The 24,194-nt window shown below is 38.1% G+C and overlaps 1 protein-coding gene across 1 annotated transcript in view; it reads left to right on the top strand.

Annotated features, from left to right (window-relative positions):
• Positions 1–3,580: 3,580 nt before the first annotated feature.
• Positions 3,581–24,194, top strand: part of LOC306887433 (protein capicua homolog) — a 45,503-nt gene continuing 24,889 nt past the window's right edge. The window contains exons 1-2 of the mRNA XM_079445138.1: positions 3,581–3,781; positions 11,958–15,820. Coding sequence (XP_079301264.1) covers positions 12,061–15,820 — 3,760 coding nt within the window. The 5' untranslated portion in view covers positions 3,581–3,781; positions 11,958–12,060. The remainder of the gene's footprint in view (positions 3,782–11,957; positions 15,821–24,194) is intronic.

The following is a 24,194-nucleotide window of genomic DNA, read 5'->3' as shown; positions in this document are numbered from 1 at the left end:
ACAGGACTTGAGACATCAGCAGGGTGGCCAGTCAGACACTAGCCATGATATAATGGGTTTCCAGTGACAGGAAGGAGTTATAACATGGGTGAAGTGTCTCTAATACCTAAGATAATGCATAAGACAAAATTGAACTGGCAACGGTGTCACCTCCTCAAAGTTTTGGACTCTTTCTAGCTGCCTTATTCCCACTTTAATCAGATTTGATTATGTTTAAGATCTCCTCATGCTTTCTTATTGGACGAGTCTTTAACTAGGGTGCACTTGTTTTACACCCAGCATACCTCGAAATTGAAAAATTTTTAGATGCGGTGAGCAGTATTGACCAGTGCGGTCTGTGAACTTTAGTTTGGGCACAAAGTGAGTGCATTGTTTCTCTTTAGGAGGGAAGTTATTTGTTTTCTCTTAGGCTGCTCTCGTTGGTTATCCCAGGATGTCACTTTTTCAAGTCGAATGATGATTTGTTTTGTTTTTCACAGGAACTGCTCATGTTTATCTGCTTTCTGATGTCAATGTTGCTGTTTATCCTAATTATTATTAGTTATTATCATTATTTTGTTGACATTTTCTCATGTTTTAGTCATGACAACATTGTATACAATACTGTAAGAGATCCTTTTAAGAATGTTTCCCCCAGCCCCGCCTTCCCACGAGCAACCCGGCAGTGTGTTTAGTGTAACATTTTAAAATTTTGTAAATTAACGTGAAACTGTAACTTTAATATAGGTGGTTATTGTGGAGAGATGGAGGAAGGGCATTCAGGGGAGGATCGGGCTTATGATTTGAACTCAAGTCACGTCATGTAATTGTTATTTTGTAGTGTTACTGATTTCTTGCTCTTGTAAATTTTTTTCATCGGGGGATTGTATGATTTTAAAAGGTATATTGTGTAAAAGTCTCTATCTCTCTCACTTTCTTTCTGAAAATGTATTTCTGTGGTTCCATAATTCATAATAACAGGTTTTAATACCATGATGTAACATTTGAATTCCTCCTTTATTCATTTTTGTGTTCTTTTTCAGAATTATAATTAAAATGTAATCAGGGTCAATTAAACTGGTTAAAAGCCATCTGGTTTCTGCAACTTTTTTTACAACACAAATGCGTCCATTTTAGTCGTGGAAGTAGAATCTCCTTTCCAGAGTTTTGTAGAAGCTCCTGCTTGTGTTTAGTGAGTATTTTTTGTTAAAATTGCAACAATTAGCATCTTAGGAGGCCCTCACGTCTGTAGATCTACACTCTGATGCAGTGCAAACATGACAAATAAGTCAATTAGTAAATAAAAGAATGAATAATAAAATTATAATTTCATGCAAATCAATATATTTTAAATGACTATTAGCTATTGAGAAGTTCTTTATAAATTCATGTTGTGTATCCAGCCCGTTGATATAAATAGCATAGATTCTTTAAGACTGACCTCTGCTGTCTGAAAAGCAGAAGTACAAGCATTATCAACCATCTAAAATCATCACCATTGATTTTTGAAGACACCCTTCAAAACATTTCGCTTATACAAACGATATATGTATTATAAACACGAAAGTAAATGTAAATAATATTGCTAAATAATAAGAATGACATAATCTGATGACAATGTAAACATTTTGTAACTTTGCCTTTTTTCTCTGAGTGTTCCACTTTATAGCATCTGCTTTCTTATTAAGTGTCTGTGAAGGTGAAAGTAGCAAACATAAACAGAGATGTAACTATTAACTTACTGCAAGAACAGGTTCAAATAGACCATTTTATGTGAATTTTGAACTTGATCGTCTAATGACCTTAATTCACGTTTACTAATAACTTTTTGTACGTAGTACTGATTTACCTTAATCAGTAGGTTTCAGGTCTGTCTACTCATTCAAATCAATGTTCTTTATGAGCACTGACTGAATAAAAAACTTTCAATAGACCAGTTGTGGGATTCAAATGAAACCTGTGATTATATTTCTGCTTCTGGTTCATCTCATCATCCCTGTCATGTTTTGTTTTGTCACATTCTCTGTCTGTCGTCTCCCTTTTACTTCTTTTATCACTTCAGTCGTCGTCTGCATTTCAGAGAACTAGAGGAGGGCAATGCAGTTCCCTGTGGCACAGTGGGAGTGTAGGGTAGAGGGATAGATGTATGACAGCTGATTGACAGCATCGCAGAGCCAAAAGAAAGGGGTCAACATCATGGAGGGGGTCAGGTCAAAGGGCAGGGCTCTGGAGAGAAGAAGTGCTAATAAGGGGGTATGACACTTGAGTACTACAAAAAGTGCTTTTTTTTAATTCTCTATTTTCATCTTCAATGAAAAGTACGCTAAAGAACTTCACCTTGTTCTTAGTGTTTTGAGTAACCCTAAGCCACCACACAGTGGCGCATGCACGTATGTTTATAGTTTTGTCCTTATCAAGATAAAACCGACAGAGGTCGCTGTACATTGCTTTAACATTTGAGGATGGCGCTTGAGAGTGCTTGATTCCGTCTACAACAGCGATTATGCAACGACGCCTTTGCTTCTCTAAACAAATTCACTACGAACTACATTCGATGAATGCAGATGCGCGCTTCAATGCGTCAGTATGTCTGAATATGACTTTCTATGCTTGAATGGGCTACGTTTGAAACAAACAAACAAACTTGTACATGTATTTGATCAATATTTTAAAAGTATGCTACTTGTTTTTTCTTATATAGCTTTCATCAGTCACTAGTATGTTGTCCTACTACGCATCAAGCATGGGGTTAGGCGAGTACGTCAGGCCACGCCCCTATCATCCAGCTGGTGGCAACATGCGTGATGACTTCATCGCTGAGTTTGATCATTGGCTCGTCGACTGAGCCCCTCTGGCCAATCACACAGCGGCACGATGACGTCACCTCCAAAACCCTGCAAGGGTTGTATGGACGGGGCGGGGCAGCGGAATGCGGCGCAACGATTGGCTCTCGCCTACGAGGTGAGGGGCTGTTGCTGAGAGAAAAGCGAGGCAGAGTGGAAAAGAGCGACAACAGTCCATCCCGTCTTCACAAGCATAGTAGTGTGAAAGTGAAATGGTTAGTCAGGTTCCCGTGTAAGGGGCGCTTTATTGTGCTTAAACGGATCAGTTTAGTGATTTTACTTTACATCATCAGAACTTAAATTTGTTTAATATAGCAAACAGTATTAAAACTGAAACGTACGTTTTTTTTGTTTGTTTGTTTGTTTAGAAACATTCCTTGCCGTTCAGGGGAAGTGAAAAACCTGTGATTTTAGGATTAAGTGTAGCGCTGTAGTTTGTGGTAAACACGCACCTTTATTTAGAAAACTCGTGTCGCGTTATTGGCCAGCGCTTCTTGAACACTTCCCTAGAGCCCGCCCACACCCTGTTCCTATGGTTCCCAGCGCTCTCATTGGATACTGTAACTTTTGGAGAGAGCGCCGGCTTGGTATCTAGCTCCATTGCGATTGGCCCAGAGCGCCTGTCAATCAAATGGAATACCCCACTGAGAAACGCCTCTAAGTTTGTGCTGTCACATCCATAGGTTACTGTATCTGTCAGTGCGCTCTGATTGGCCAAGCGGGCCAGCTGTTAGTGGTTCATTCACCATTTTGTGACTGTAGTGGAAAAGGGATTCATATAGTTTTTAATCCCTGTCTGAGTTGTTGTTGGGAGGGGGTAAAGATGTTTTACGGAGGACCGATATAAAGTAAAATTCCCGACAGACACAAGACATGGATGGACGTTGGACAGAATAGAACCCATCTGCAATTTGCACCTTAAATTCATCGGTTACCTCCTTAGTATTTCTGCTGTCTTGGTAAGTAGTTATTACTCAAACGAATCCCCCCAATATTAGTGACAACCCGTATTTTTGACACGAGTGTTGTGTGCAAAAGACAAACGGAGAACAAACCAGCTCGCTAAAATATCAAGGAAGGAGAGCATGAAGAAGGAAGGGGGTGGGGATGCAGAGTTAAACTTTGTCAAATGTTTTAAAGACAGCGTTCAAACCAAGCTTTTGAGTAATTTATTAAGTTCTTCCTTTCATAATTGTTTGGACTGAATGGCATGAGTTTGAGTAACTTGAACAGAGCAGACTGCGCTACGCACGGGCAGGATTACGCTCGAGGAAGACTGCTCTACCTACAGTACCAGCGAGTGAGAACGTCACGGCGCCAGTGTAAAAACAAACAAATTAATACTTTACTCCGTACCCGACGCTATTACTCGGACTTACTCCACGCGCTGCCATCAGCTCTCTGCTAGGACGGCTCATAAAGGTGGATCATTTGCAACTTTTGCTGCATGTACGTCCTTTATTGACATGAACAACCTTTCCGTAGTGTTTTTGCGCGTCAGTGCGAGTGTGTTTGGACACGTTTTAAAGCTTTTACTCTCTTACAAGGCCTTTCCTTGTCTAATTTAGCTGTTGCGAGTCCTTGGCATAGTAGTACTCCCGTGACATTGCGAAGCGCTGCGAGTACTACTACTACCACCGGCGGCTTTCCTGCGCATTCTGACGGTACGCTTTTTATTGTTGTGCATTATTTCAACGGCTCGCCTCATAGTCCAATACGTCCTTATGGAAATATAAAAGAGCCTTTCATGCAAACTGCAGTTTTATAATCAGTTCATATTGTAATTGTAATATTTTTAAAAGTATCAGTCAGTCGTAACGGGCCTCCTTGAATAGAGCCTTGTTGACACAAGTGGGTTTTTCGTGTTACACACTCCTGAGATTTTGTCATCTTCAGAGATGCACGTAAATATCACTCTGCTGTTAAAGAGGGTCTCCATAATGACGGGTCAGTTTGCCTGCATTAACACCATCCGTCAATTCATTTTTCATCAGCTCATGTGTGCCACTTTGCATGCTTTTAGTAATGGTAGGTGTTTGCCACTGAGCACCTTTGCTCTATTGGGTCATGGGTTTGATAAATGAGTGATATTCTTCCACGTCTGAGAGATGGTGGTGGAGTGTTGATAGGATGTTGTTTTGGGCAGCCTTTTGTCTACGTCACTCACTACATGTACTGCTTCAGCATCCATACAGCTCGTCTGCTATGCGCTTTATAGGTAGTGTTTAGCTACTGATTTCAAAGTGTTTGAACTCTTTTGCAGGGAATTTTTGCATGGCTGCTGATTTTTCAAAGAGCGAGGCATGTGTCTCTGATGCCCCTTGTTGTGCGCTCGTCTCTTGAGTTTCTTCATGTTTTTGCTGTTTAATGTGTGTGACTGTAACACCCACTTGGTGACCCACTTTAAAATCCAAATAAAGCAGGTAATACAGTTGGAAATGGTCGGGCTTGGGGAGGAAGGAACTCCTAGCACCCATGCATGCCCCATGAGCTGCACGACACTGCACTGCTGCAGCCCTGCACCCTTCTGTATGCCCCAGAATGCACATTTGCAGAATAATCTGTGAATGAGCACAAAATCAGTGTTGATGCGCAATGTGTTGTGTGGAGTGGGCAGATAGTTGATTTGAAAATCACACACATTGTGGTGTATGGCACTGTCGTGGGTTGTTTTTGTTGTTTTGTTTATTTGGTAATCCACATTTTTTGCATGTTTTTTTGCTTCGTAACACTGCGGTGGAGCGATGCACTGTAAGACTTATTCTCCAATTAACTCAGAGTAGTGTGACAGGCTGGCATACTGGCATCACAACTGCGTGTGAGTCCGTGTCCCCCTTTTCTGTCGCACATCAGTCTGAATCTATAAGATAGGTGCTTTATTGACCCCTGAGGGGAAACAGTGTATAGATGTATGGTTGTGTTTTGGTTTGAGCAAAGTCTTTGGCACAAACAGTAGCTACATTGACAACTGGTTCACTGTCAGCAGTGTGTGTGTGTGTGTGTGTGTGTGTGTGTGAGAGATCTTGCATGTTTGTCGCATCTTATACTCTAGGCTTTACATTTTTTTAAAAATAGATCATTGTGCAATATTGCTCTCTTAATCATGGTGGCTTAACGTTCAGTATTAAATTTATAACATCACCTTTTAATCTGGGTGAACTGAAATATGTTCTGGCTCATTTGATTCACCTTAATATATGTATAGCCTGTGTGCATAATGACTATAAGTCAAAAGGAAAAACAAATGGATTCGTTGAGTTTTATAAACAGAAAATATTTTTATTAATTCTGAAATAAATCATTTGACCTTTTAGGATCAATGTAGTTGTTCAGTGACAGCTGAACATATCTTGTCCATTTATCAATTGAAGTCAAGTATAGTTTTGAAGTGGATTTAAGGTTGTACTGAACAGCAGTTGTTGGCCTGAGGATGAGGATGGCAGGTTTTACATCGATTTTCACATAGACTCGTATAACACAGCAACGTTTCAGCTGAAAACACTCCGCTCAGAGTGCGTGCTCAGATTGGACTTCTGTCATATGGCTGACGTCAGAATTTTTCTTGCTGTAGTTAGACCTTTAATACAGGTATCATGCTAATATCCAAAATGCTGAGGCTTCGTTTGACCAGCTGTAGACACATACATAGGAGTCAGAGCTGTCACAGTCACGGGAAGTGGACCTAGGATTAGCTGAATGTGGGTGCGTAGTTGTAGTGTAATTTTGCATGACTGTTGTTGCACAAAATATCTGAATGTATGTTATAGAGTATATAATTATTTAAATGTGCCAGTCTTTTTCCTTATAATTTAACACAGATGCATATCACATATTGCTGTGGTCTCATGACTTTTTTTTTTTTTTTTTTTTTTGTGAATCAAGTATTATTTAGACTAGAATTATTTGAAAGAATCCTTTTTTTAGGTACTTGACTACTACTCAACTAGTCTGCATTTTTCATATTTTTTTCCTATCTACCACCTAGATTTAATAATTCTCGGTCTAGAAATTAAGATGGCAGAATGATATCAAAGCAATGAAATAGATTACAACATTTACATTAAACTTGATGCATGTAACTTGTGGACAAGCTAACTTGTGGTATACAAGCATTACTAGTTCTATTATCACTTGCAACTTGGCAAGTTTTCCAATGTGTTCATTTAATCTAGTTAACGCAGATTTGAAAAGTAGCATGAAAAGCTAAATTCTTCTATGTGAAATACCAAAGGAGGCCTGAGATGATTGTGATTTAATTATCAAATTAAATTTCCTGGGAATTATCAGTGGTTCAAATTCATGAGATGTAAATCTTTGGCTAAATATTGATCAAGTAAAAGTAAAAGGGTCACATGTTTTCTAGATTGTAGGTTGTGCAGTTTGACATCATCCATGGGGTTTTCGCTTTCCTGAGCAGGAATTTCTAGAAGCTGCAGGGATCTCTGAATTTATGCAAACGTAGCAACACTTTTTAACAACACGCTTAAGCTTCACGGCTGAGAAGATTATATATGATCATGGTATATTTCAAATTGCTGTGATAAATTTTCCGATCATGGGCATGGCATAATTTGTTGAATTCTGTCAGCCATAAACAAGAAGTTGAAAAATCGTTTGCAGTACTAAATTATATACAAACTTAAGGGTCATGTTTCTCTACATCAGTTAAGTAACAACTTCGCTTATCATATATTAATAGACCAAGGACAAGGAAGACACAGCATGTTCAGGATTTATTACGTAAAAGATTATAAAACACTTACAATCATATTATAGCTTTATTGCTTAGGATATTGCAGTTATGCTTTCATTTTAAGAACAATATTTATTAACATGAATGTTATTTATCCCCTCACTTTTTCTTTTTACATATTTTATTGTGTTTGCTTTATTGTTTTTACTGTTTCATTCAATTTAATTGGTATGCTGGGTGACTCTAACTGAATATAATGTTAGCAAATTACAGAACCATGTGATACACAACCAACTGTGGCTTAGAGACTTACACCATGATTTGTATGTTATTTAATTTATTGTGAATATTGTTTTTGTGAATTTACTGAAATGTGTATTAAAGCAGTATATTGAGATGAAATTGCCAGTGAGCACAGCAAACATTTGTGGTATCTTCTTTCTTTTTTTGAAATCAATCATGTAGTATGAGATAGGTCTAATTACTTTATTTTAAACTTTCTTAGTGTGTGGATCAGGACTCGATTTATTTCCCATTATTTACTTGCAATTATTTCTTTTTGACCTCCCTGTCAAAAAAGACAGTCACACTTTCTTTATGGTTTTAAATGTGCGAGAATTTCTGACTCCCCATCAGGGAGAATACAAGTGAAAAACATGTTATTATATTACCATCCTATGCTGAGGTCAGAAAAGAAGCTGATAATAGTGGAATTTACTCTGAATTTTGTGTTTTGATATGTGCATCCAAGTAATTAAAATTATTTTGCAATTACTAAAATAACATGTCACAGTATTTTAAAAGCCTTCTCACAAACACATTTTCAGAAACAGATTCTTTATAATGTGATGCAAAGATCCTGAATTTTGAGTTAAGCCTAATAACATTATTTTCTGTATAATTTTCCATGTAGTAACCAGGAAGGAAATCTCTCTCCATTGCAAATAAACAGTTTAAGGTCAGTAGGAACGGTGGGTGGGGTGTCTCTTGGAATGACTCAAAGAATTCCCCAATTCTCCTTTTAAAGCCATCTCTCACAGGAAAATCCTGTGCGTGTGTTGTTTGTGTGGGAGTGTCTGTTTGCAGATTTTTTTTGTGAGTGGGTGGGAGTGTGGAATAGTAGAGAGAGTGAGAAATTGAGTGTAGAGGAGTGTGATTTCACACACGTGTTTCTGTGTACGAATGAATAAGGACAGGCTGGTAAAGGGGGGCTGGCTTAAAATGGATTTTATGTGTAGAGGAGTGAATGTTTGTGTTTTTCTCTTGCTGAATTCTCAGCCTGATTTTCCTCATGATTGTGTATTGCAGCGTGACAGCAGATGCTAAATATGTCTGTTTTGTGTGTGTGATAATGTTATGTGGGTATGGGAAAAGAGGCACCCACAGAATCCCAATCCGTTATATGCACATGGTGCTATGGATCCCCCTCACATCATTTTGATACTCATATTCACAGAAAAATCACAATCATGAGACAATGAATTGTGCACACATTGATTATTGATTTGGCATATCTTTACTTTGTAGGACATATTACAGTATTCACTTATGATACAAAGCACTTTTGACAAATTGTTTGTTATTATCGCTATTTAGACTGTTAAAGTGTATAGATCTACCCACGTCATATTGATACTTTTTTAAAAATTTGAATACACTTAAGAACAGGCATATATGGCAGCCAACATGAATAAGAGTAACCACTGTCTTGCCTGATTCAACAAAATCCAAGGCTTAAATATGCTATCAAATCCGGTTATCATGATTTTGGAATTTGGGGATAAAATTCAGGCATTTTTTATCGTGGATTTATTTTAGTCTATTTTTTTTTTTTTTGAGAGGGTCACATTCTTTTAAATGTGGATATGGATGTAATGGATGTAAAAACAACTTTACACACTTGAATGAACTTAATGGTACCATGTTTAATGAATGGGTGACAACTCTGGACAAATAATGATTATTTTTATACTAAGTGTGTTGTATATATTTTTTAAACTTTTATTTTCAAATAAAGTACATAGTTTTTTGTACTTATGATTTATTGACTTTATTTAAAATGTCATTGGCTACATGACATTTAGCAGTGTTTTGATTTTAAGCATTTTTTTTTAAACTGTGAAGTTGCATGTCAGCCAATGCATGTCACTCTGAAAATGTATGTACCAAAATTAAACAGAATAAACAAATATTTGAGGGTTTTTTTCTACTGATATGGATATATTTTCTCTCTGACAATGGCATTTATACCACCTATGTAACACATCACCTTCTTTTGTTTTGATGGAAAACGGATGAGTCTTTTATTATTATTATTTAATAATATAACAACTAATATTTTTATAAACCTAAATTTATTTTTTCCTTCAATAGAATGCTATAACCTTGACTTAAAAATTCTATAACACTGACCTTCACCTACTAATTTAACATTAAATAAAACGTTATGCACTTTTTAAGTATTTTCCCATATGGCATGGTAATTTAAAGCACAGGTTCAAGCCTGGAAAAAATATTTAGAAAGACTTGATATCTTTTATGCACACCATGTAACATTCAGTGTGTATTTCAATCATTATAATTATTTTGTTTTAAAAATCAAAATATTTAACTGCTGTACATGAATTTTGATCATCCAGCCTTGTTTTCAGAAAAGTACTTTGTGTACTAGAGAGAGAGTGTCCTTTGCTGAAGGTTTCCTCATTGTAAATATAATTTTTTTAATTTGTTGTTGCAACTTGCTTGCGTTATTCATAAGCACACTCATGGTCTGCTGTTTTTATGTTGACTTTTTACTGTAATACTGCGTACTGCATACTGCATACTTTGTATGCTATTTAAATAATGTTGATACTTACTACAACTACTTAAACTCAAACGGATACCTGGACAATTTTCAATCTGGTTTCCGAGCACATCACAGCACAGAGACAGCACTCATTAAGATAATAAATGATATTCGCCTCAATTCTGATTCTGGCAAAATATCAGTACTGGTACTACTAGATCTTAGTGCTGCGATTGACACTGTCGATCATAACATACTTCTAGAGAGACTGGAAAACTGGGTCGGGCTTTCTGGGATGGCACTCAAATGGTTCAGATCATACTTAGAAGGGAGAGGTTATTATGTGAGTATAGGAGAGCATAAGTCTAAGTGGACGGCCATGACATGTGGAGTCCCACAAGGCTCAATTCTTGCACCGCTCTTGTTTAACCTGTATATGCTCCCACTAAGTCAGATAATGAGGAACAACCAAATTGCCTATCACAACTATGCTGATGATACCCAGATTTACCTAGCCTTATCTCCAAATGACTACAGCCCCATTGACTCCCTCTGCCAATGCATTGATGAAATTAACAGTTGGATGTGCCAGAACTTCCTTCAGTTAAACAAGGAGAAAACTGAAGTCATTGCATTTGGAAACAAAGATGAAGTTCTCAAGGTGAATGCATACCTTGACTCTAGGGGTCAAACAACTAAAAATCAAGTCAGAAATCTTGGGGTGATTCTGGAGACAGACCTTAGTTTCAGTAGTCATGTCAAAGCAGTAACTAAATCAGCATACTATCATCTCAAAAACATTGCAAGAATTAGATGTTTTGTTTCCAGTCAAGACTTGGAGAAACTTGTTCATGCCTTTATCACCAGCAGGGTGGATTACTGTAATGGTCTCCTCACCGGCCTTCCCAAGAAGACCATTAGACAGCTGCAGCTCATCCAGAACGCTGCTGCCAGGATTCTGACTAGAACCAAAAAATCTGAGCATATCACACCAGTCCTCAGGTCCTTACACTGGCTTCCAGTTACATTTAGGATTGATTTTAAAGTACTTTTACTTGTTTATAAGTCACTCAATGGCCCAGGACCTAAATATATTGCTGATATGCTCACTGAATATAAACCGAACAGACCACTCAGATCATTAGGATCGAGTCAGTTAGAAATACCAAGGGTTCACACAAAACAAGGGGAGTCCGCTTTTAGCTATTATGCGGCCCGCAGTTGGAACCAGCTTCCAGAAGAGATCAGATGTGCTAAAACATTAGCCACATTTAAATAAAGACTCAAAACTCATCTGTTTAACTGTGCATTTGTTGAATGAGCACTGTGCTATATGTCCGAACTGACTGCAATGAATTTTATGTATAATCATTTTCTTTAAATTTATTTTAAATCAATTTCTATATCATTTTAAAATTCCTTGTTTTTATTATCTTTATTCCCATGTTTTTATTGATTTTTAATGTCTATTTCACTTTATTTTATGTAAAGCACTTTGAATTACCATTGTGTATGAAATGTGCTATATAAATAAACTTGCCTTGCCTTGCCTAAATAATGTTGATATGTAAACATCTGCCTAAATATAAACGATTGACAACAAGGACCTTTCTATTTATTTGTTTCTCTTTCACTTTTTTCCTTCTTGTTACAGGTTGTTGTGAGGAGAAGTAAAAGAAACCTCAAAAAAGCCAATTAAACAGGAGAAAAGAAAGAAGAAAAAAGAGAAGAGAGAAGTAATTGCCACACTATAACAGATGAGGCCACCAAAGAAACAGAGAGGACGCTCTCCTTTATCGACAAGAGCAAAAGGAGCAAGAAAACGAGGGGGCAAACTTGAAGGACATTCACAGACAACACCGCCTGGACCTTCAGACCAGAAATACACTCCATCCAAAGAAGACAGCTCTCAGGACAAGCATATCAAGAGTAGCAACATCCTAAACAATGAGGGGTTAAAAGAGCAAATAAGAGAAAGGACAATGGAAACATCAAAATCCGAAGAGAATGCAGTAATAGTGAATGAGGCAAAAAGCCCCAGGAACGTTAACATGAACAGTTTAACAGATAATACAGACTCAATCAAGATAGCCAGCAACGCACATGAAAATTCACATAGTAATAGCACAGACAGCTGTAACACAAACTCACAAAACTTTACTAGCACAAACAGTAAAAGTAGCAACCAACATGCAACCAGCATTGCTAGCAATACACAAAACACAAATACTACAGCCAACAGTTTAAATAAAAATAACTCATTGAGTGCCAACCACACTTCCACCACACCCTCCAGTCGAAAAACAGCCACTTTCAAAGCCAGGGTGCCCAAGAAGAAATACATCTATGAACATCAAGCTGCCAGTACTTCTCCCATCAGTTCAACCCCTGTAGCCCAGCTCATTATTCATAGCAACCATCTAAATTCCCCACTCAATTCCATTTCTCAAAGTACTACTCCTGTGGTCAGAAATGATATAGTTCAAGCGGATATTTCTGATCTGGACAATAGTGGGGATAATAGAAGAGAAACGGGGAAAATAGCAAGCACAGAAACACCAAAAGGAGATAGATCTAAGGGTGATAGGTTGAAAAGTGAGGTGCCTTCCGAAGGAGAAAAGGTGGTCCAGATGGTGGAAGTAGATGGATATGGGGAGCAAGCCCCAAATTCTGTGCGCTCATCATCCACAGACACAGCCAGTGAACACTCTGTGGACCTGGAGGTCCTTGAGCCCTCTTGTGTGCAGCTAAATTCAGGGAACCATGTAAGAACGTCAAGAAGATTCAACCTCTCCAACAATTCAACCCTGTCTGTCCTCTTGTCCCCCAAACACACACATACTGAGCAGGGAGAGTCTGCAACAATGGCAGAAGCACTAGCTAAAGGACTGAAAAACCAAAGGGTGCTAGCACGTAGACGACCAAGAAATAATTTAAAAGAAGATGAGAATCTGATCAAGGAATATGTATTTATCTGTGGTGTGGTGCGTGGGTCCAGTAGAGAGCAATTGAATGTAGAGTTACAGATTAATGGGGAGGGGACACTGCTGTCATATCCATTTCATACATTAGTAAGTCGCCCACACCAACCCATTGACCTCATTTTAGATGCCCCACCCCCAGGAAATGAACTTGTGGAGGTTGGGACGCATGTTTGTGTGCCTTATGGAGGAGATAAAGGTAAAGAGTGGTACAGAGAAGGTGTGGTTGCTCAGGTAGACTCTCATTCAGCTTGCCCCTACATGGTGCTTTTGCAGGAGGAGTTAGAGCAGGAGAAAGAGAGGTGCAGCAATGAGGAGATGCAACAGACATCAAGTAGAAAGACTGTATGGGTTACCCGCCAGAACTTGCGCCTCGTTGTTCCACCATGGGATGGGGTTATGAGAGAGAAAGAACGGGAGGAGAGAGAGCACAGGGAGGAGATAGAAGTGGAGAGAGAGCTATGTCAGTTAAGTGAGGGAATGGATTTGGTAAGTGCAGGTCCTCCCAGGGAGAACTGCAGATTTCCATCTCCAGACACAGGGGTTCATCACTTTGGAAGCACACATCTTTCATCTTCCACTTCACCAGCAGTTGTTATGGTAGCAAACAGTATATTTAGTTTAGCAACTAGGAGGGAGGATGATGGAACTCAGAATAGGGAAAGAGTTAGAGAAAGAGAACACGAGCGAAAGCAACTGCAGACTCCAGAGGTGGACATGGAGGTATTGCGGCTTAACATGGCACCACTCAGAGTTGGTGGAGGACACGTAGTCTCAGGGGGACCAAAAGCAGGTGTGCCTAATCAGCACAGACAAATTCTTTCCAAACCTCCTGGGTATCCAAGTCTCATTACAGTGGTGCGAGGCATCGCCAGGACCTCTTTAGGAAGTCCACAGCCCACCCCTTCACCTACAGTTTTAGGGTCTGATGGGGGTATCTCTCACCCTATGCCACCCTCTGTGCCTCCTTCCCCCAGTTCCAGGGGTTCTCTGACACCTCTGGAAAAGACTCCTACACCTTCACAGACCTCCACCCCAATTCCAGGGAGTTCTGCCTCTTCTTCCGCTTCTTCCTCAAGATCAAGGACACCATTGTCAGCTGCCCAAGTGAAATACAAGAAAGGCGATGTTGTTTGTACACCTAATGGGATCCGTAAGAAGTTCAATGGGAAGCAATGGCGCCGCTTGTGCTCACGAGAAGGCTGCATGAAAGAGTCCCAGCGTCGTGGCTACTGTTCTCGTCACCTCTCCATGCGTACCAAAGAAATGGAGGGAGCGGTGGGAGAGAGAGGGAGTGGAGGAGGTGGAGAGAGTAGCTCAGGGACTGTGACCCCTTCAGATCTGCGGGGTCGTGCTAGCAGTGACTATGATTGGGATGAGACTTCTCGCGAAAGTAGTGAGACAAGCAGCCGAGGTACTGACTCTCGTCCACGTCTTGGCATGCCGTCACTGCTTCCTCAAGACTTCTCTCGTTTTGACTTTGACGAATGTGAGGCTGCAACAATGTTGGTATCCCTGGGCTCAAGGTCTGTAACACCCTCATTCTCACCGATTTCAAATCAGTCCCCATTCTCACCTACACCTTCCCCATCAGCTTCGCCACTTTTTGGGTTTCACCCTGCAAATTTCAGTCCCATTACTGCCTCTCCAGTCCTGCCTCCTCGCCGCCACAAACACCCCAGTGGTACCAATAGTGGTGTCCCAAAAAATGGAACAGGAGGCACAGAGAGGGAGAAAGACAGACACTTGTCTGGTATTGCGCCATCCTTCCACACCAATCTAACCTTCACTGTACCTATGAGCCCAGGCAAACGCAGGACGGATGCCCCACCTCCCCCAGCTCCACTGTCACAGGAATATGGCAAACCCGATCAGGAACAAAGCTGTCGCAACCCTTCTCTTGTAACAAATCTCTGCATTATCTCTACTCAGAACACTACTGTCACACACCCCCAAAGACTGTCTTCAACCACTGCCTCTTCCCCACCCGCTTCTCCCCTAAGCTTAGAATCAGGTTCACAATGTACAGTCTCCCAGCAGAGAGACTCTCCAGTAATAGTGAGAAATCCTGAGGTTCCTTTAATAAAGTTTACAGAACTCCCACTGGCTAGAGTTGCGGAGGTGGACAGGACTGGTTCCACAGAAAACAGACAAACTGGTGTGCATTCAGAGACAGGACTACAGGTTCCTGTTCCAATTAACGCTGCTTCCATTAATGGATCTGTCTTACTGCAGAATCCCACCTCAACTCTTGTTCTAGTGTCTACTACCTCTTCCATTCCAAACCCAACCCCTGCAGGTCTACCTACGCAATCCAGCGCCACCTTAGCCTGCATATCAGTGCCTAGCCCTGTCCCAGGGCCTGGTCTCATTGGTGCAGGTGATGGAGGGGGACAAGATAAGAGTGGCCAAGTGACACTGCAGCAGCCTGTCCCTTGTCACCCTGCTCCTACTGCCCTGCTGCCGCTCATACTTCCCACAGAGACCTTGCATCCTGTGCCATGCAAAGACATCATCATGGGGCGACCTGGAACTGGTAAGAGAATTCTAATTTATGTTCAATGTTAACACCAATGTTTAAGATGAGATTCTCTGGAGACGTAACATAATAACAAAACAAAGATGCCATTTTAGACTAATTCAATGGAAATTTAAAAATAGAAACAATTTTGAGAATAAGGATGCACTATTATTAGCAATTTCTCTATGCACACAAAATGTCAAAACAGATTGAATATAATTTTTTTTTCAATTGCTCCTCAAGTTATTTAACTGTTAAGTAACAAAATTATTTTACTAATTAAGTATTTTATTAAAGTAAAATAAACTAATAGTTCACTTAAAAATGTAATTTTCTTCATCTGTTGCTCATCATTTGCTCAGCCTCATGTTGTTCCAAACATGTATGAAAAATGCTTGATTACTTTTTTTTTTGAGTTTTTTTAAACGTGAACCAATGAAACATCAATATTATAACACAAATCAAACATATATAAATATGTTACGCAAGGAATAAAGTACAGTTAGCCGGTCATATAAAAAAAACTGACAGAGCTGAAATAATTTTTATGATATAAGAAACTAGTGCAGTTATGTAATTGGCTGGGACAACAATCAGTTATACAGTTATACAGTTTGGTCATCATACAAACTGTTTTGCAAAATGTGATCAGTAACCACTCAAAATCCAAACGTGTTCCAGACAGCCATGTTATATACTGAATAGAGTGAGAATAAATGTTTTACAAGATTTTAGAATGTTATAAGTATAGATTGTCAATGTGTTTTTATTGCTCAAACTAATATTTGTTCTCATACACAACATTACATTAATCTTATACCACAGTGTTGGTGAATGCTTGGTTTTGGTCTTCAATAACTATAATTTTTCCCTTTTACAGAAAAATCTGAAAAGATCAAAATCTTTCTTTGTTCTTTCTTTGAGATAATTATATTTCAAAACTCTAAAACATTTTTACATTTTATTTAGTTATTAATTAGTGATTAAATAATGATAAATATGCTTGAAATATGCTGTTTGCATAAATGCTTTGCATTGTTAAAAAGAGGATATTGCTTCAGTTTTTCAAATATGTTTACATTATTTTGTAGTATTTTTCACCAACCATATTTTAACATGACGCTCAGCTTCTGCTGATGAAAAGCAGTCCCACAACATGCTCTTCCCATCACCATTCCTCACATGGTGTCATTTTAATTCTGGCCGATGTTAGATTTGCACCACATATATGGCTTTCGAAATCTGGTTTAAAAGCTCTGTCTTGGTCTCATTTCACCATAAAATCTTTTCACACATAGCACTATGTATATATATACACATCCATACATCTTTTACATACAGACCAGTGCTATGCTGAGATGCAAAGATTTTAATCCCAGTCTTAGCTACAGAATTAGTGCACTGTAGCAAGTTTAAAAGTAATTGTTAGCCTCTGTGGCTTTTCTCACAAGTGTTCTTGTGTGCACTAAGAATTTGGAGGCACAGCCTTTTCTAGATAGTTTGATGAAATGTCCTGATAATTTAACCAACAGTACACATTGGGAAATTGTATTTACCCTTTTCCTAAATTATGTATTTGTTTTATTTTAGCTCTGACTTGTGCTCTTTAGTCTTTATTTTCTAAGCTGTATTTCAGATTCTCAAATTGCATGATCTCTGTTTATTTATTTATTTCAGAAAATATATAAGTTATTTTCAGTGATTCACATGTAAGCACCAAGGCCACTTTGACCTTATTAGGGCAAGTGTTTTTGTGAACACATATGAAACACAAAGACCAAATATATATTCTAAATTTAATGGCACATTAAAAGTACAGTTTCTCAGTTTCAGTGCTTGTAAATGGTTAATCACAGAGTTGATATATGGGGAATTACATTGCTTCATATTTCAGTGAATTTAAAATTGAATAAAGTAAAAACCAATGCTCTGAAAATATAGTATATCCAGATTAATATAGCTAATAATTACCTCTTAAAATTAAGCTCAAAACTAAGGTGTCTGTTTACTTTCAGGAATAAATCCTTTGGCATTAAAAGCAGTGGTATTCTGGTGGTTCTCGGATTTTGCAGTGTGGTTGTAATCATCAGCTGCTGTAATAGTGGGTTCGATTAAATGTTGCGCTGGTCGTAGCACTTGCAGTGCTGATTTTAGCACAATATTCAAAACATGGTCATTACATGTACACTGAATAAAGTGAAAGTGAAACAAAGTAAAAAAGGCTGAATTGAAAGAACCAAAGATTGAACTGAAATGTTAATGAATTAGTTACATGTGTTCAGTTGTGTATGTGCTATGTATGCATGCGGTAAGGAATGAGAGAATGTCATTCATACAGACATAAGTGTGTCATTTAGGGAGACATTTAGTGTATGCTTGTGTGCTAGTGTAATGAAAAATCTTCATAGTGTATTTATGCATATAATTATGTGTGGTATTTGTGATTAAGCTGTCATCAAGAGTGTGTATGGTGTGAGAGGGAAAGGGATTGTGTGTTGTGAAATAACAAAAGGGCCTTTGTAAAAATTTAGGCCTGATCTCGTAGGCCTGCCTTAACAAGCAAGCTTGCGAGAAGGATGTTAACACAGAGAGACAGACACACACACACACCCACAACAAAATTGCAGACCTGCTAAAAGGAAAAAAAAAAAATCCATACATCTGCCCAAATGTTTATTAGCTTTTTTGTTCTAATGGAATTTTGTATTGCTGCTCAGTTTTGATAGCTAACCTATATGGTTAACCCAGAGAATTATAATCATTATAGGAGACCAATACTCTAAAATGTAATTGTTGAAAAGTACATTATAAATACTGATCTTTTTAAATGATTAATATCTTAAAGTATGTTATTGTATTGTGATGACTGAGGAAATGCAACATACAACACACACAGACGTTTAAAAAAATAAATATACTAAACTTTTATTAATACTTTCATATATACTAAAATATACTAAAGATTTTTTTCTTCAGCTGATCAGCACATATAAATTGACATTTCACAATGCTGCCCATGTTCATGATAATTTGTAATCTTTCATACATCAAAAAAAAAAAATTCAGATGCAATTTGACTGAAGAGTCAACAGATAATTCTCTTCTTAAAGTAGAATTATTATTATTATTATTATTTCCCTGGTATTCTCTATGTTCTAATGTCTCCACAAGGATAGTAAAACCAGCAAATTTTGACCTTGTGGAGACATTTTTTAGTCCCCATGAGGAAAACAGCTTATAAATCATACAAAATTAAGTTTCTTGGAAATCTAAAAATGCAGATAGTCTTCTGTGAGGGCTAGGGTTAGGATAAGGAGATAGAAACTAGTTTGTACAGTATAAAAACCGTTACACCTATGGAATATCCCCATTAAACCTGGAAACCCAATGCTGTGTGTGTGTGTGTGTGTGTTTGTACCTACTCAACCATGTTTTTGGGGCTAATTTGTACCCACATGTGAGCTAATACTAAAACCTCTTTTTGGGGACGATATAAATATAAATGTAAAGACATTTTTTTAATATAGAAATGCAGAAAGTTTTATGTTAGGATTAGGGTTAGGTTTAGGTTGTAGTATTTATAACTAACTGTATGTAAAATCAACAGAAGTCTATAGAATATTTCTATTTAGATAGCTCTACTTAAATGTGTGTGTGTGTGTGTGTGTGTGTGCGCGTGTGCAAGCTTATGTTTACTGAGTGTGGATGTTTAGGATTATACCTGCGACTGGTCCATATATGTTGTCCTACTCCGTTATATATGTGTTATATATTGTATAGTGCAACACTGTTTTTGGTTAATTTATTTCAAAACTGAAATAATGATTTTCAATTTGTTTTAGATAAAATACTGCAGCTTACAACCTGTCACAGCATCATATATAAACAGGTCATATTTTTCAGTCATTGTTATTATTGTACATTAGCTTAAAGGACACCTAAAAATAAATTTAGACAATTGGTTTTGAGGGCCCTCAGGGATCACGTTTGAATGCAGTGATTATGATTATGATGTATATAACCTCATTTTGAAAAATAAAAAAAAGAGCCAACAAAACTTTTTTATAAGAGAGGAAATGCAATTCCTATATATTGTGAGTCTCAAGTGAAAAGTTGTTTAAATATACTATTTACTAAAAATAATACTTAGATATCAGAGAGAAAATATCTTTATATCAAAAGTATCTGAATCATTAAAGAGCAGAATTAGCCGTCTGTTTTCAGCTGTCATTTATGGCAATGATTCCAAACATTCTCTGTTTCATTTAATCCACACCCTCTGCAAACACAGATGCACTAATCACTAGAGCCGTCACAAATACTAACAATGTGCATGTCTTCTTCTGTTGCTGTCTTTTTTTCATCTAAAAACTGTAAAACTATACTACAACACTAAATCTAAAAGAAGTCAAACATCATTTTTTTTTGCTGCAAATTCGAAACTGATAAATAGACTGTGTTTGCTTATTTCTCTCTATATACAGCACCTTCCTCAAACTTCAACTCATCACTTTAATTACATGTATTGCAGGCTGTGTTTTTATTTTGGGCTATAGTATAATTTTGTCCGTATTTGATACAGTGTTTCCGAAGGTTCTCTGCCTCAATAGCGCATAGGGCATGATCTTTTCCATTTATGTGCCGAGTTCTGAGTCGCCATCTGTTGTATAGTCTTAACTCTGCAATGTTTAGCACTTATATGGTAGAACGGTGTCTCCCTTTTCATCATTGCTGTACTCATGTCAATTTAATTCTCTTCATTTTTTTCCCATTCACCCACTTATTTGTGTCAGACTTTTCTACTGTTTTTCCCTCACCTATTTCTCGCTCTCTGTCTTTCTCTCTCTCTGGTGCAGTGCAGAAGTCTCTCTGTTTCTCTGATCATAGTGTTCCCGGGAATGCCTGCCATTCCCTTTTTGTAGAAGGTTTCTGCATGAACACAAACATGTATACATTTATATAAACTACAGCCTGGATAGACAGCATTTTATACATTACTTTTTCACTGCTATATTTTGTGCCTTCTTTCCTTGTATTCTACATTTTAGTTCATGCTAGTATTCGCCGAATGTTTGATTTCTATGTTATATGTCAAGGGAGATCACAGGATATAAAAATGTAGTCTCGTAAGACTGTTGCACATACATTCACATAAAAGCCCCGGTCTCTAGCTGTAATCTCTCCTTCACTCAATTCTGTGTCTGCCAAAGCTGTGATCGCCTTCGCTTTTTTTCCCATAGAGCAGTGTTGCCTCCTTGTGAGAAGAGTGTGCCATTGCAGGCTTTAAAGAGACATACCTGCGTAGAGTTTCATAACTACTTTTTTAAAATTTGTGGTACATTTTCATGGACCTGCACCCAGTCTATTAGACTTTCCTAGCCGTGGGAAAAATGTCATAAGTGAGTGTATCAACAGACATTAATCCAACATGATGGATTTTTGGTTAGCCACCATTTTTCATGTCTTTTCCCCCTCCATATGTCCTTTGGAAAATAGCTGGAATGCTTGTTCTGGCAGATGGCAGCAGTGATATAAATATCTTACAAAAGGCCAGTGTGTGTGTGGAGATAGTGCCATGGTCAGTGGTCACCAAAAGTGGCATGAGTAACAATATCCATAAAGCTGTTGCCATGGAAACAGGGAGTGGGCTTTTTGAGATTGTTTTTGTGTGATTAAAACACAATGATTGGATAGGAGGAACAGAAGGGTTTTGGAGCATGGGGCTCTTACACTATTAACCCTCAAACATACAGAGCTGTACTAATCTCTGCATGTGAGAAGTGTTGCTCATGGCCAACTAATTGCTGATTTGAGATATTTTACTGGCATTTTCATGTATTTAGGTATGTCCATATTACTAAATTTAAAAGTAGTGAGTGATGTTATATTTTGCCCATGTGTCATTCTCAATGGAATCAGCCAGGAAAGAGTTAAGAACTTGTTTACTATAATCATAGTCAGGGCAGGAGGCTCTTGGCTTCACCTCATTGGCTGTTGCCAGGAGCTCAGCGCAAGCTCAGTGGCTGAGAGAGTGAGTAGCCCCTCCCACTGCTCTGACATTGTGTTATATAGAGGAGCAACGTCTCTTGATAACCCATCCTTACTTCAGTTTGATTTGCGTAGATTTCAGTACATCAGTTTAGAGTACGTAAATATGTGTTCCCGCATTATCAAGTTTTCTATCATCCATTCTATTTATAAATATTTTGTCTCTCCTTTCCTGTCGTTCGATTACCATCTTCCCACATACAGCGAGCGAGGGCCTGTTTTCACAACTTTCACAACTCCCTCCTCTCCATAGAATGACTCTTGTTCTATTTTTATTCACCTGATTTGCACACTTTCCCCTTCCCACCCATTTTCCCTCTCTTTTCTCAAACATTCCACGACCACTAATTTTTTTCACCCACTCTTGAGTGTCTTTCTGTTTGGTACTGGTATATATGTAATGTGTAGGATACTCCTCAGGCGTAAGCATAGTGTGGAAGGTATTACTCAAATAATATTATGTTGTAATATTATTTGGCCACTGTGTTTGTGTGGAAAATGTTACTGCACTTACGGTTACAGTTTCTCTGCAGTTTTTCTTTCTCTCACAAATCTTTCTCATTGTAGCTTGACTGGCTGATACTGGGCGCAAGGCCAATACCCTTCTGCCCCATACAAACAAACCAGTCACTGAACTCAGCACACACACACTTAAACCTACACACAGCCACGCTGACATTCATAGGCACCGTGAGCATGCCCGTGTCATGCTGCCTGAGAGTTGTATACACTGATAATGTCACCTTTGTCTGTGACATAATCACTATCAGCCGATTCACTGGTCAATGTCCAAAATGGCAGTAACAGTGGTCACCAAGTTTAATCTCTGACCTATATTACTGCACTCAACCATAACAAAGTTTGTTGCGCTTTAGTTAGGTAGTAACATTAAACAAATAGTAAAAGATGGGGTAAAACATATTATGTGAAGAATATTTCCCCACGTTTCTTCTTTCTTTTCATTTGCTTTTGATTATAACTGTAATGTTATTGTGTGATGTTTGTGACGTATGTACAGCTTTATGGTCTCCAAGAAAACCTCTGCCCAGTGACAAAATTGTCTCTCTTTTTATTGTCACTTGGCATTAAAATCTAAAACCATACTCTTACCCTTACTTACCACTCCAGAGAAGTAGTATAGGTGTTCAATTCACACAAACAAGAGCAATGTAGTACTGAATATCAGCATGGAGATGAATCAGCAGCAAGTAATCACTGCTGACCGTCAGCACAATTGCTTTTATACAACAGTTCTATAAACATTTCAGACAAAAACTGTCAGTTTAGTTCCTTTATATAAAAGAAGCCAAAGCAAAAAGCTTTGTGTGTCACCAAGCACCGTACTGGAACAGTCTCTGGTCTGGAGCTCAATGATCAGAAACCAGCAGAATGATAGAAACTTACACTAAACATCAATTTTGAAACGCAGCTCAGCCAATCAGATTCGAGGACTGGAACTAAGTGTATAATGATTACTACAGTGCTTTAAACTGAGTGTGGAAAATGTGTGTAGTGTATTGCTACAGTAGAGTTTATTGCATTGGTAATGAGGTCAGTTTGCATTTGGTTGTAATGCTAATCTTATTTTGCCACAATGACTGCAGATGATGAGGTTAATGTGTGAGGAAGTAGATGTTTACTTCTCTGTATTAGAGTATATTTTAGTAAAGCTATTTGTACTGCCAAATTTAAATTCAATGTATTGTAATTACTTAAAATATGTTTATTAACTTTCATGTGGATAAATAAAATATAATTTTATTTATCCTAAATAAATAAAATTATTTATTTAGGATAAATAATTTTATTTATTTAGGAAAATAATTTTATTTATTTAGGATATCTCGTATCTCGCCTGTTTTAAACGTACTATTAAATAAATGTAATACGTGTGTTTATAGCGCCCTCTTTAAAAAAAAAAATGGCCACATTACTTTTTAACTACTGTTTTGATAGGAGAGCGTTTGTCCAGCTGATGTGAGGATTTGTCACATGCTTTTGAGTCTAATTAATCTGTCCTGCAAATAACGCATTGGCATTACCCACAATAAACCAAACCCCGCAACATATATAATACCTGTTATGACACGCTGTGCTTCTTTACTTTAGAGTAGCGCGGCAGCTTCAGCGTCACAGGGAGCACATTTCACGAGAGCCCACATAAAGTCATGCCCCAGATTCTCTGGCGTGTTAAATATTTATTAGCCGCGGCCAGTCAGACTCAGAAAGATAAATCCGGATTTGCATATGACTGACATTCCAACGCACGCTCCGACCAATCAGCGCGTCGGATTGTCTGACGGTAGGTTGCGTCGTAGACCAATCTGAGAAAGCATTCGAA

This window comes from Barbus barbus, assembly GCF_936440315.1.
Source record: "Barbus barbus genome assembly, chromosome: 21".
In the NCBI taxonomy this organism is placed as follows: Eukaryota; Metazoa; Chordata; class Actinopteri; order Cypriniformes; family Cyprinidae; genus Barbus; species Barbus barbus.
The sequence above is the reverse complement of the archived record's forward strand: the minus strand, read 5'-3'. Positions and strand labels throughout refer to the sequence as shown.